General features: G+C 38.5%; 1 protein-coding gene across 1 annotated transcript in view; it reads right to left on the bottom strand.

Moving 5' to 3' along the window:
* The window catches only part of LOC121920389 (interleukin-12 subunit beta-like), a 24,987-nt gene that overhangs the window by 12,001 nt on the left and 1,352 nt on the right, over nucleotides 1-11,634 (bottom strand). Inside the window, exons 2-6 of the mRNA XM_042447523.1 lie at nucleotides 10,746-11,039; nucleotides 10,234-10,360; nucleotides 8,974-9,188; nucleotides 7,020-7,159; nucleotides 5,090-5,238 (exon numbers count right to left, since the gene is read on the bottom strand). Coding sequence (XP_042303457.1) covers nucleotides 5,090-5,238; nucleotides 7,020-7,159; nucleotides 8,974-9,188; nucleotides 10,234-10,360; nucleotides 10,746-11,039 — 925 coding nt within the window. The remainder of the gene's footprint in view (nucleotides 1-5,089; nucleotides 5,239-7,019; nucleotides 7,160-8,973; nucleotides 9,189-10,233; nucleotides 10,361-10,745; nucleotides 11,040-11,634) is intronic.

An 11,634-nucleotide genomic window follows, 5' to 3' on the forward strand; every position in this document is an offset into this window, starting at 1 on the left:
TTAAAGCACACAAAATAAAATTTAAAAAAACCTTGAGGCCTCTGGCCACTCACCACCTCCTCCTTCTGCTCCCCCTCCATCTCTTCCTCCTCCTCCTCCTGCTCCCCCTCCTCCTCTTCCTCCTCCTCCTCTTCCTTCTTCTCCTCCCCCTCATCCTCTTCCTTCTCCTCTTCCTCCTCTTCCTCCCTCCTCCTCTTCCTTCTCCTCCTCTTCCTTCTTCTCTTCCCCCCTCCTTAGGGTTGCCATAACCCAGGACCTCCAATACAAATGTAGGACATAATTTTCAAATGTAGGACTTTTTTAAGGGCAGAGGAGGCCACCCACGATCCCCGCATTCGTGGGCATCCCCCGCGCTCCTGCCTGGCTCCTTCAGAGGCTTGGGCCTCTGAGGGGGCCAGGCAGGAGGGAGGAGGGAGCCCGCATTCGTGGGCATCCCCCGCACTCCTGCCTGGCTCCTTCAGAGGCTTGGGCCTCTGACAGGGCCCGGAAGGAGGGAGGAGGCCGCGGGGAGGATGGCGCATGCACGCGCAGGTGGCGCTCTGCCTCCATCTTTGCCTCCTCCATGCTGCCTGGGGCAGAGGGGGCGGCGGTGGCGGAGGAGGTGGGCGGCGCTGGGAGGTAGGGAGGGCAGCACGGGGTGGCGCGGGGAGGCAGGGATGTCGGTGTGGGGCTTTCCCCTTTGCCTCCTCTGCCCCAGGCTGCGCGGCCCTCCTCTTCCTCCTCTGCGCAGTGGAGGAGGTGGAGGGCTGTGCGGCCTGGGGCAGAGGAGGAGGAGGAGGAGGAGGCGGCGGCAGCAGCAGCAGGACCAGGCTGGGGCCGGTCCTGCCACCTCTGTGGGCTGCATCAGGCCCGTGGGCCGGGGGTTGCCGACCCCTGCCCTAAGGGGTGTGTGTGACACCACTCCTCCTCATATATCTGGCTTTGGACAGAAAGAGGCTGTGCCATTCACCTGTGTCTCTTTAAAATGCTGAAGAGATCATGTGAGTGGGGTGAGGCTTAGTGGGAGGAGAAAGGAGAGGCACCAGTTTTTAAATTGTATACTTTTTAAAAATAATAATAATGATTTAAAAATATTTTTTCTTTAAAAACATCAAATTTTCACTTCAACCAACGCATTTACGCAATGCATGTGATATTGTAATTTAAAGGCTTAATTTTAATTTTGCCAGTTGTTTATATCACAACCAATACTATTGCAATCAGTAATATACAGAAATTATGATTTATGAGTAACATAAATATAAAAAACATTACTAAGGATTCTGTATGGTGTGGTATGGGAGGAGGTCAATGGAGGTGTGTGACACCATGAATTACCACACTGGGTCATGCCAAACTGATTGATGCCACTGTCTCCAAATGCCATGCTCCAAAACTGCCCAATCATAAGAAATGAATGATATTACATCTAGTCTTGTTTTGTTGGTGATTTTATGTGACAGTAGTGTGGCAGCTATTGCCTTTTGCTTTGCTTTTCTTTTCTTGCAGCAGCAGAGGTGGGGATTGGTTCAACAGATATTTTGTACTACAAGTGTCTTTACTTTGATATCTGGGACATTTGGGGCTCAAAACATCTGGAGGCCTGCCTTTCCATCTCATTATAAAGGATGGTTGTTGTTGATTGTTTTCAAAAGACACTTTTAAAACTTGGGTTCACTATTGGGCTTGCTATCACAGCCAAAAGGGGCTAAAACACATAAAAATAAAAGTTGTTAGAAAGTTTGTGTGGATAATCTCTTTGACGGACAAGCAGATACTGATGCAGATATTCCCTCCATTAGGAGGTCATTCATTTAATTTCCATTTGGAAGAATGGACAACCCTTTGCATAAAATTAATAACACTAATTTCTTTTATTAAGATGTCATTTCAAATAGCATTTTATCATAAAAATAGGGTGTTTTTTTAAGAAAAAGACACATACAGTATGAGCAAGTTCAAAATTTATAGTTCCATGTTTAATTCTTTAAAACAGTTTCATAATAGATATAAGAATAGAAAAATATTATTATGAAGGAATTAACTGAACATTATTTCATTTTAATAAAAGCAAATGAACTACATTGAAGGATACAGAAAAAGACTGTTCTAGTCTCATACATGTTTCTCAGAAATATTGTGATAATTTCCTCTAAAATAACATTTTACTTTTGTTATTGTACATGAATAAAAGAAGGGTTTCCCTTCCTTTGCTTATAGATTAGAAGAGTCAATATAGCCATACTGGAATGGGGCGGGTGGTAGCTATTGTCCCAAAAAGTAGTATTTCCAATCTCTGACACCTAATACACATAAGCTGTGAGTGGTGCTTGGAAAAAGATGAGGAAGATTGTAGTTTCTGGCTCAATAAAAATGTAATGTTTTTAAACAAAATTAATTCTTCATAAGACCAATAATTTATAACCAGATGCACACAGTCTTGTGGGTAAAATTTATTTTTCACATTTTTCCAGAAACACTTTTTGTATAAATGTCCTGAAATGTGTGTGTGTGTGTGTGTATGAAGCACAAAATTCTTGTAATCTATCTTTAAAAAACCTTTGAAATTATTTGTTCTTGCTTGTGAGAATGAAATAAGTAAAGATTTTAATTCATAGTATCCAGTAGTGATGGTATATTGTTTCTAAACATGTAAACTTCATTTAGTGACTATGCCAAATAAATATCATCCACAATAATAAAACACTGATTCATCCGCAATAATAAAACACTGATTCAAATTACATCAATTAAGACTGACATTTTCATACACAATCGGAGTGTGTGTTCACTTTCTGAACACAATATTCTTGCTTCATGATCTATACACTGTATGATCTCACATTGTGATAAACTGGTAGGTACATTCCAAAAATTAGATGAGACTGACAGATGTTAGATATCCATCCTGCAGAGAGGTAGGGAGAAACACACTGCTAGTTGGAGAGATGTTAAAATTTGTAAGTGTACCTGATCTCCCAGCTAAACATGGGAGTGATAATTTTAAATGGAGTATGAACCAAAACACTTTGCATATTAGGATAAGTTAACTGTCATTATATAATCTTTTAGCATGTCTACGTTCCTGTGTGCTTCTTTCACCATCACACTATGGCTCTTTGGAATTTAGTTTTTCTTTTCCTTTTCCTTTTCATAATAAATACTAACAGCACTAATATAACAACAACAACAACAACAACAACAACATGGTTATAGTAAGCTAGCTTATGAATTATTGGCATTGTTCTTGTCAGTATATTTATAATAAATTAGTTGGTTCAGAATCCCTGAATGCAAGAAACTTTAATTTTTTTCTTGGGAAAGTATCACTGATTTCGACACAATGTACTCTTAATATTTCTGTGGATTAGAAATTGTCATGCCTTTACATCCATAACAATCAGCCAAATTGTATAAAGATATCAAGGAATGCATTGTTTTTCAAACTGTGCTAGCTTTTTTTAAGAATAGAAATTCTTGAGGTATGATTCATATTCAAGTATAAAGGATAAATAACAAGTACAACAGTAAACTGCACTTGTCCAGCAGCCTTTCAATCTCAGTTCTCCTGACAGTTGCATGGTTCTATATTTGCAATATGCTCATGGATGTGTGGTTTGTCATTCTTGTGAGAATCATCTCTGAAAAGTAAAATGAAACATTAAAGGAAAATAAAGATATATTTAAAATATGAAATTGCCATTGCATACATATCTGGCATGTCTGTCATCCCTTATTGCTTGTATGTGTTATCCATGGCTTTGAGTTATGCCCAGAACTAGCCACAGTAGCTAAGTATCTGAGACTGGTTCATATTCGCAGTCCCTTTGTATTCACTAGTTTAGTGAAATACAGGGAATGTGAAAGTTCCCCAATCCCCACTTCTTGGCCAGAAACCTTTGTGAACAACAGGAGTCTCTTCCCATGTTGTTTGGGAAGTCACAGACTGATATTTTCCCCCTTCACCTTCCTATGAGCATCTTTTGTGTGCAGGAGAATTGCAACAAACACCCTAATTTTGATTCACATCAGAGATTGCATGCATGAGGGAGGGTATGATAGTCAGCCAGGTGCTTCTTGATCAATAGAGGATCAGACCCTTGTGGTTCACAGTTGCTGCTACCCATTAAATGGAGATGGGGGGATTGGGCTGGGAGACACTACTTAGCTACATTAAGGTGGTTCTGTAGTTTAGTATGTGATAAAGAACTGTGGCTTTAATCTTTACAGATTATAATCTTGATTTATATGACCTCAATTCAACCAGCTCAGTTATATTCAATTTAAGCACTCTAGACCCTGGTTAAGTACAATTGTTCTACCAATACAGGATTTGCAAGGCTTACTTTTCAGAAAGTTATAGATAATTGACATGCCCTGCCTTCCCCTTCTCTGCTTTGAAGGAAAAATGTTGAGAAAGGGGATATTACCTGGCATTGTTCTTACAAGGTGAACAGAAACTGAGCACTATGCACTTTGCACTGTGGTAGGCTGAGTACAATTAAATTTTATTCAAATTGCAAGAGAGCATGAGATGGGGCACGAAGATATATCCAAACATTATCAAGTAAATGCCATTCATATCACTGTAGAAATTTTGACCCTAAAATGGTTTCGCTATGATATAATTCACTCATTCAATCAGTCATAGAATAATTGTGCATAGGTGGAATGTACACAGGAGAGGCAAGAATGCACCATAAGGTTTAGTGGAACTAAAATACTGTACACAAGGAAGCTTGCTCTGCCTAAAATTATTTCAGATTAGTAGTAAAGCATATGTTGTGTTGCTTAATTTGGATTGACAGTAACATGCAAAAACTGTTCACATCAAGCTGTGAAATCCTTGGTATATCAAACTTTTTCCAATAACTGTACACAATTTCAGGCCATTTCATGGAGGACACTTAATGTAACTTGTGGCATGAGGTCAGGTTTCCTGTTCTTTCCTGCTATAATTTATATATCTGAACCTTTTTCAATTCCTCCTCATTACTTTAGAGATTTGGAATTTGTCCGAATCTGACCCACAGCTCTAGGGCACAGGGCACTAGAAAAATCTGAAATAAGTACTATCTGATGCTGAAATCAATGGTATATTTAGTCATACCTGCACTGCTCAGACCAGTCGCTCCAAGCAGAATTTTTGTGATAGCGATCCCTGGATCGAATACAACAACATCCATATTGACACTCTTTCCTGTAGTAGGCTAGAAGATCTCCAGTTTGATTTAGTGCATCATTAGTCACTTCATATATCTGAAAATAAAAGCACAATACATGCATAAAGTTTATATAAAGTATATTTGAGAAAAAACAGTTTATTGCATGTGGATGGACCCACATCCTCCTGCTTACCATGTCCCCACCTTTAGCATATTCAGTGAAAACAGTGGATTTGATTTGGGTCAGAAAACTTGAGGTATATATGTTTTTAATAATTACAATATTTCTATCCTACCCTTTAATACGAGTTCTCAAGCCAGCGCACAATTCAAACTCTATAAACAGTTTAAAACAATTCCAGAGAAAAACAACAGAATAATTTAAATAGGATAAAGGATGTTAAGTGCATCATCAGGTTAAAACAACAGAAACGGCTCAAACCATTAAAACGTGCTTTCTGTGGGGTTAACATTCAGAGACATAGCTCTGTTACTGTGGAATATCACTATGCAAAGGGATCTTGTAGCACTAACTGAGCAAAATACATTGTAGCATAAGCTTTTGTAGATCTGGTAGTCCATGAAGGCTTATGCGACAACATCTTTCACACAGTCTCAAAGGTGGTGCAAGATTCCTTTGGATACAGTTCAAATGTGTACACTTGAATAAGTAAAAGATTAAGTCTGAAAGGCTGTAATAAAAAGCCATGTTTTAACTTGGCACCTAAAAGTGGCCAATGATGGTCCCAGTGATGGTGCTAATGAAAGGGCTGATGATGGTGCCATCATTATTATTGGGAAATAAGAAAGACCACAGTGATCTATGCTTGCTATATTGAGATGCAAGGTACCTCTACTTACAATACTGGGGATGCAAGAAACAATGGCTGTGTCTGTGTTTGTGGTTAGAGCGTTGGAGCTGGAAGATCCACAGCCAAGTCCCACTAAATTATGATTTAATTTGCATTACAGAAATGCAGTTTGAAACCATTTTTACTGCCATGGCTCAATGCTATGGACTCATGGGATATGTAGTTTGTTGAGGCACCAGAGCTCTCTGACAGAAAAGGCTAAATACAAAACTCCAAATCCCAAAATTCCATAGCACTGAGCTATGGCAGTTAAAGCAGTAGCGAACTTCATGCAGTGCAGATTAGATTTATGAAATCCACTGCATGATCTTGGATGAGTGATGCTCCCTCAGCATGACCTATAGTATATACATGAATATACTATATAAAGTGGGGGAAGAGGAGAGCCAGGTATGATGTCTTCAACCCCTTAAAGGAGAGGCAAGGGCTAAATGTCACTTTAAAATATAATGAATATTGATATCATGATTTGTAAGCATCCCAGTGGCATTTAGAATGCAAAAGGTTAGAAGAGAATCAAAAAACCACACTAATCAAGTAAACAAAACAAACATTAAAAAACAGAGAAAAATAAACAAAAATGCTTATATCCTGAATAAGCCAAAAGATCATCTAGTGAGTCCATCAGTTATCCTCATTCCCATAGTTCCTCTCCATTTATAGCTCCTATTCAGCATCTACCTTTGACAGAAAGTGTATAATTCATCCAAAGAAGCAGAATGGTACCCATGAATGCTAAATTCATTCATTCATTCATTCATTCATTCATTCACTGTCTTTCTCCCAGAAATGGACTCAAGGCAGCTCATAGATAAAATCATTTTAGAACTTTACAATAACATTGTTAAAAACAATTTTAAAAATCATGATGCTATAAACCAATCGTGCAATTGTGCCTTTGGATGCCTTTATGCCTTTTTATGCTGAAACATATTAACACTAACATTCCCTCTGAATGATGCATCAACGTATCTTAAAAGAAAGCACATCATGCAATGATTACCTGTACATTTTTTTTATTTCGAACAGTTTTGATCTGGTATCTTAGTCCATAATAACTATGAGGAGTGCTCCAGGTTTTTGGTGGTTTCCATGTCAATAGGCCAGCTTGGTTAATCCAGCATTCAGTAGTATCAGGCTTTACTGTGAAAGCAAATTAAATAACCATCAGTTTTACTATATACACACCAAAGTAATTCTGTTGCGCTGAATCTCATTGGTATTAATAATATTCAGTAGCTGAGGAATGTATTTTAGGGTTGATAGGTTACCTCACTATAGAAGAATCAGTATGTGTGTGCACTTGTGCATGTGCATGTGCAGGTCTACTCAGTACAGCCTAAATGATGGGGGAGGTGGGGACAAAGTGCAGCCCTTCACATTTTGTTAGTACTGTAACTCCCAACATTAGCTGTGCTGGTTTAGGGCTGCTGGAATTTGTAGTCCAACAACACTTGGAGGGCCATTTGTTTTCCAGTCGAAGTGCTAAACCAACTTTATTGAATCAATGGGATTTACTTAAGTATTGATTTACCATTTAGCACTGGATTTCATAGGTCTACTAATGCTGAGATTTAGGCAGTAAAAAAAACTCTTCATAATGTTGTGAAACAGAGGAAAGGAAAGTCTTGCCCATTTAACACAAGGGATCAGCAAAACTGATTATACGACCTACTACATCTTGAGATGTTGCTGAGAGCAGCTATATCGTCCTCTCCCTCTAAAGCAGCAGTCTATTTGTCACTGGACAATATCACGGTACTCTGTAACAGCACTATTTTTCTACTTTAACATCTATAGATGCCTCCAGTTGAATTCTGGGATTTGCAGTTTAGGGATAGGCATTTAGAATTCTCAGCCAGAGAGCTCTTATGCCTCACTAAACTACAAACCCCAGAAACCCCCATGGAGGCAGCAATGGCAGTTAAATAGTGTTATAACCATGTAGTGTTATATAAATCAGTGTGCTATTGCATAAGGACTCACATTAAATTATTGTGCCTTGCTGGCTTTTGCATTACACTAGATCTGGCTTTACATCAGCTTTTTCTGAAAGGAAGCGGGGGTTCTACGTTAAATAATAATGCAGATAAAATTGACTATTCCAACTGATTTGAATATTCTGTATAAGAGAAGTGGAGTATGCCTGGCATTTTACTATGCTTTCACTTTTATAAATGTATGATCAAAAAGGGGGGAAATCTATTACAAGAAATGAACTAGCCTATGAGCTAGTGTGCTGTAGTGGTTTGAGTGCTAGACTATGACCCTGGAGAGCAGGGCTCAAATCCCGCTGGGTGATCTTGGGCAAGTCACACTCTCTCAGCCACAGAAGATGGCAATGGAAAACCCCCTCTGAATAAATATGCCAAGAAAACCCTGTGATAGGTTCATCAATTGGAAACAACTTGAAGACATACAACAATGACAGCAAAATTGTCAATCAGTCTATGAAGATATCGATATATTGTGAAATTGATGGATTTTATGGCTGGTATCCATAGTTTTTTTGTGGGTTTTTTGGGCTATGTGTCCATGTTCTAGAAGAGTTTATTCCTGATGTTTTGCCTGCATCTGTGGCTGGCATCTTCAGGGAATGGTGAAGCTGAAGCAAAACACCAGGAATAAACTTTTCTAGAACATGGCCACATAGCCTGAAAAACCCACAAAAAACTATAGATATATTACTCAGATATGATTACTAGACATCCTGTTACTGATTTGGTAATTTCTTACAATTATTCAAATTTTAAAATATAATTTGCCTAATGTTCTGAAACATTGATTTGAGAGAGAGAATTCTTATTGGAAGAACTGCAGAGGAACTGAAGCTGATAGGAGATCTTATGCTGCCCTCTAGTGCTAATACCAAATATTGTAGATGAATGAAGAAACCCTTTCCTGAACAAGGGTTTCATTACTTCTTTCTTTCCCAGCCTTTACTAAATTAAACTTACATATATCTTTGATCAAGAAGGTGTGTGTGTGGCTTTCATATACAGCTCCATGGAAAACTTTTAGAATCATGTCGGTTCGTTGGTACTCCTCTGTGAGCGAGCAATTATTTTGTTTTTTACAGGAAACTGAGTACTTTACTTCATCCTCTTCATGATTCCGTCCCGTATCATCCTTCTCTGGCTCTGGCTTCTCACAAATTATGTTTCCTCTGGACCTGAGTTCATAACCAAGATGAGGCTGAGTTAATTTTTCCCCACCATTTCCTCTAAATCAGTTAATGTGACTATTTCCCAGATTTCTCAGAGTCACAGGAAAATCCACTTTTGGACAGAAAAAGCCAATGAGGTGAGGTCCCAGGCTTAACCTTCCCTGTCTCCAAGTGTCAGATGGTATAAAACCAGGTCATGAGAAGTGAAGTGGGCCCTTCACATTTGCTGCGGTTAGGGGCATAAGACCCCTGTGAAAGTGGGAAAAAAATGCAAATAAAAAAACATTGTTTATTTTTAACCTGAGGGAACATCTCTCTAGGAATCTCTAGATCCTCCAGCACAACTGTATGGTCACCATCTTCCAGAAGTTGACCATAGAATTATGCTAGAACACCTACAAATACTTGAAGAAGTGTTTTCTCTAGGAATCTCTAGGTCCTCTAGTGTGACTCTATGAGCAACTTCCAGTTGAGACCGACACTGGAGGACCTAGAGATTTCTAGAGAGAACATATCAATCAAATCTGCAAATAATCAAATCTGCAAAAGTCAAAGCTGCCAATGTGGAAGGCTGACTGTACATTGACACAAAGAGTTTGAAACTGGCACTTTATTCATCTTATAGATAGATTTAATGGACACCTGTATCTTTAATTGTCTCCTTCCATTCATCAGTAGTTACTGCACAATGTCATTGGCCTAAATCCAAAGACTATTCCCAATAAATGTAAATGTATGCATTCCCAAGAAATGTAGATGATCAACTGCTGACTTGAAAGCCATTACTGATGTAGATGCATTGAGTTGAAAAGTCTGCTCCTGCTGAGACTAGCATTCAGACTCAGTGCTCTACTGCCACAGCTTCATTTCAAGACTCAAGGCCATTAGAGGTTTTCGAGTTCTCATTGGTTGTCTCTCCAGGTGCCTTGTACTGGAATCTCTGCATCTATCTTTCCTTATACACTTATATATAAGGGTGGCATGGCCTTCTCTACAGCATATTGTTTAAATGATGTAAGAGGGTGAAAGAAAAGAGGATGAAAACCCTGACCTTGCTTGATTCCCAATTACAACCTCGAAGTGCAAATCTGAATCTTGGATAGTTGATGTCCAAAAGCACTTGAAGTTGCCAGAGTAGTTGTTTGCAGTACATTTGAAGAAGGTCCTATCCTTTGTGCCTAGGGTAAATAAAAAAAATGCATACTTTTAAAACAGTAGTCCTTTTTGACTGTCACATGCTGTTGTTGCATAATAATATATGGTACTCATTCATATTTTCCCCTTATGGAGCAGTCCTTGAGCCACAGTAGTTTTAATATTTACTTAGTACTCCAGGAGACCAGGGTTTGAATACCTACTCAGCCATGGAAACCCACTGAGAAGTTACAGTCTCTCAGCCTCAGAGGAAGGCAATGGAAAATCCCCTCTGAACAAATCTTGCCAGGAAAAAACCCATGATAGGTTCACTTTAAGGTTGCCATAAGTCAGAAACAACTTCACTGTACATAAGAACAACTTATATGGTAGTACTATATAGAAAAACTATATTGCTCATGGAATTACCTTTGAAGGCTTTGAGAATTGGGTCAGCTATTTCTCCATTAGCACCAATCTTCTTAATAAAAATGGCAGTGAAACTTATAAGTTTATGTGTGACATGATTCCAACAAGTGTAATTGCCAGCATCGAGGGGCTCCTTGACTGTGATTTCCAACTCCTTGCCTTTTCCTTTCATTTTCTGATCTTTTTTCCAATAGACAGATACCTCCTCTTCTTCTTCAGATACATTGCAGATAAGCACCAGTTTCTCAGGTGGTACTGTAGGATTTGCAGTCCACTTTGATTCTACGATGTAGACTGAATAGTGCAAAAAGTTCAAATAATAATAAATAGAAGGCAAGACAAGAAATTAACAGTGAGACCTGGCTAGATTAAAGGGTGAACACGTAGTCACATGTTCCTTGAAAATAAAAACAAATAAATTATTTCAGTTTTAACAAACACAAATGAATGCATTTGTTTACGGACAAATTAACACAGTTGAATGTATCAGCTAACTAAATAAACTCAATTGGATAAAGGATTTCAAAGGAACCTTTGATGAAAGTAATACAAATGAATGAGTCTTTACAGGTTGCAAATCCATTCTGCCACACATTAGGCTGGATCAACATTGCTGTTGTGTATAATTTATCCATGCATTAATGTCCAATGGGTTAGATCTATATTTAATAATACTTAGAGGAGACTCATGGAAATCAATGATATTTGAATCAGTATATCCCAATGATTTCCAGGCAATTGGTTCCACTGTTGAAAAGGGAGGGTATCAGGGATTTTATATGTTTTGTATTTTTAACTTTGTTAGCCGCCCCGATTGTTCTCAGAGGGGCGGGATACAAATAATAATAATAATAATAATAATAATAATAATAATAATAATAATAATAAT

This window comes from Sceloporus undulatus, chromosome 2, assembly GCF_019175285.1.
Source record: "Sceloporus undulatus isolate JIND9_A2432 ecotype Alabama chromosome 2, SceUnd_v1.1, whole genome shotgun sequence".
NCBI lineage: Eukaryota > Metazoa > Chordata > Lepidosauria > Squamata > Phrynosomatidae > Sceloporus > Sceloporus undulatus.